The following is a 543-nucleotide window of genomic DNA, read 5'->3' as shown; positions in this document are numbered from 1 at the left end:
TACTAAAGGTCGCTTTGTGACACACATATCTAATCCTTCCCTTTTCCAGCTGACAAAGGGAACTCTCTGAGAGCGAATGCGGAATACCGGACTACAAGTCCCAGCATGCTCTGAAAGGCGCCGGCAACGCCTGACCACCGCCGTAGGTGCGGGCCGCATGAATGGAGCTTCGGGCGTAAGGCAAAGCCTACCACCGTCTGCGCGGCCGGTACCTGCTCCCGGAGCGTGAGTGCGGGGTGTGGACCGTGCGCGTGCGCGCTCAAAGGGAGCGCGAGGCGGGCGCGCCCGGCCATTGCGGGCGCGTGGCCGCTGAGGTGGGCGGCTGTAGTGCCGCGCGCCCGACTGGCAGGTAGTTGCGGGGCCTCCTGCCTCGCTGGGGGCTGCGGGCAGCCGTGGCGGCCGCCGGGGACCGCAAGGGGCTGAGGAAAGCTGGGGGCGGAGGGGGCCGGCCTCTGCACGCAGAGGAACAGCAGGGCATGCCCCGAGACAACATGGCCTCCCTGATCCAACGGATCGCCCGCCAGGCGTGCCTCACCTTCCGGG

The 543-nt window shown here is 68.0% G+C and overlaps 1 protein-coding gene across 1 annotated transcript in view; it reads left to right on the top strand.

Moving 5' to 3' along the window:
* Positions 1 to 476: 476 nt before the first annotated feature.
* Positions 477 to 543, top strand: part of ADO (2-aminoethanethiol dioxygenase) — a 793-nt gene continuing 726 nt past the window's right edge. Inside the window, exon 1 of the mRNA XM_007446809.1 lies at positions 477 to 542. Coding sequence (XP_007446871.1) covers positions 477 to 542 — 66 coding nt within the window. The remainder of the gene's footprint in view (position 543) is intronic.

Source organism: Lipotes vexillifer, unplaced genomic scaffold (genome assembly GCF_000442215.2).
Source record: "Lipotes vexillifer unplaced genomic scaffold, Lipotes_vexillifer_v1.1 scaffold1562, whole genome shotgun sequence".
Taxonomy (NCBI): domain Eukaryota; kingdom Metazoa; phylum Chordata; class Mammalia; order Artiodactyla; family Lipotidae; genus Lipotes; species Lipotes vexillifer.
The sequence above is the reverse complement of the archived record's forward strand: the minus strand, read 5'-3'. Positions and strand labels throughout refer to the sequence as shown.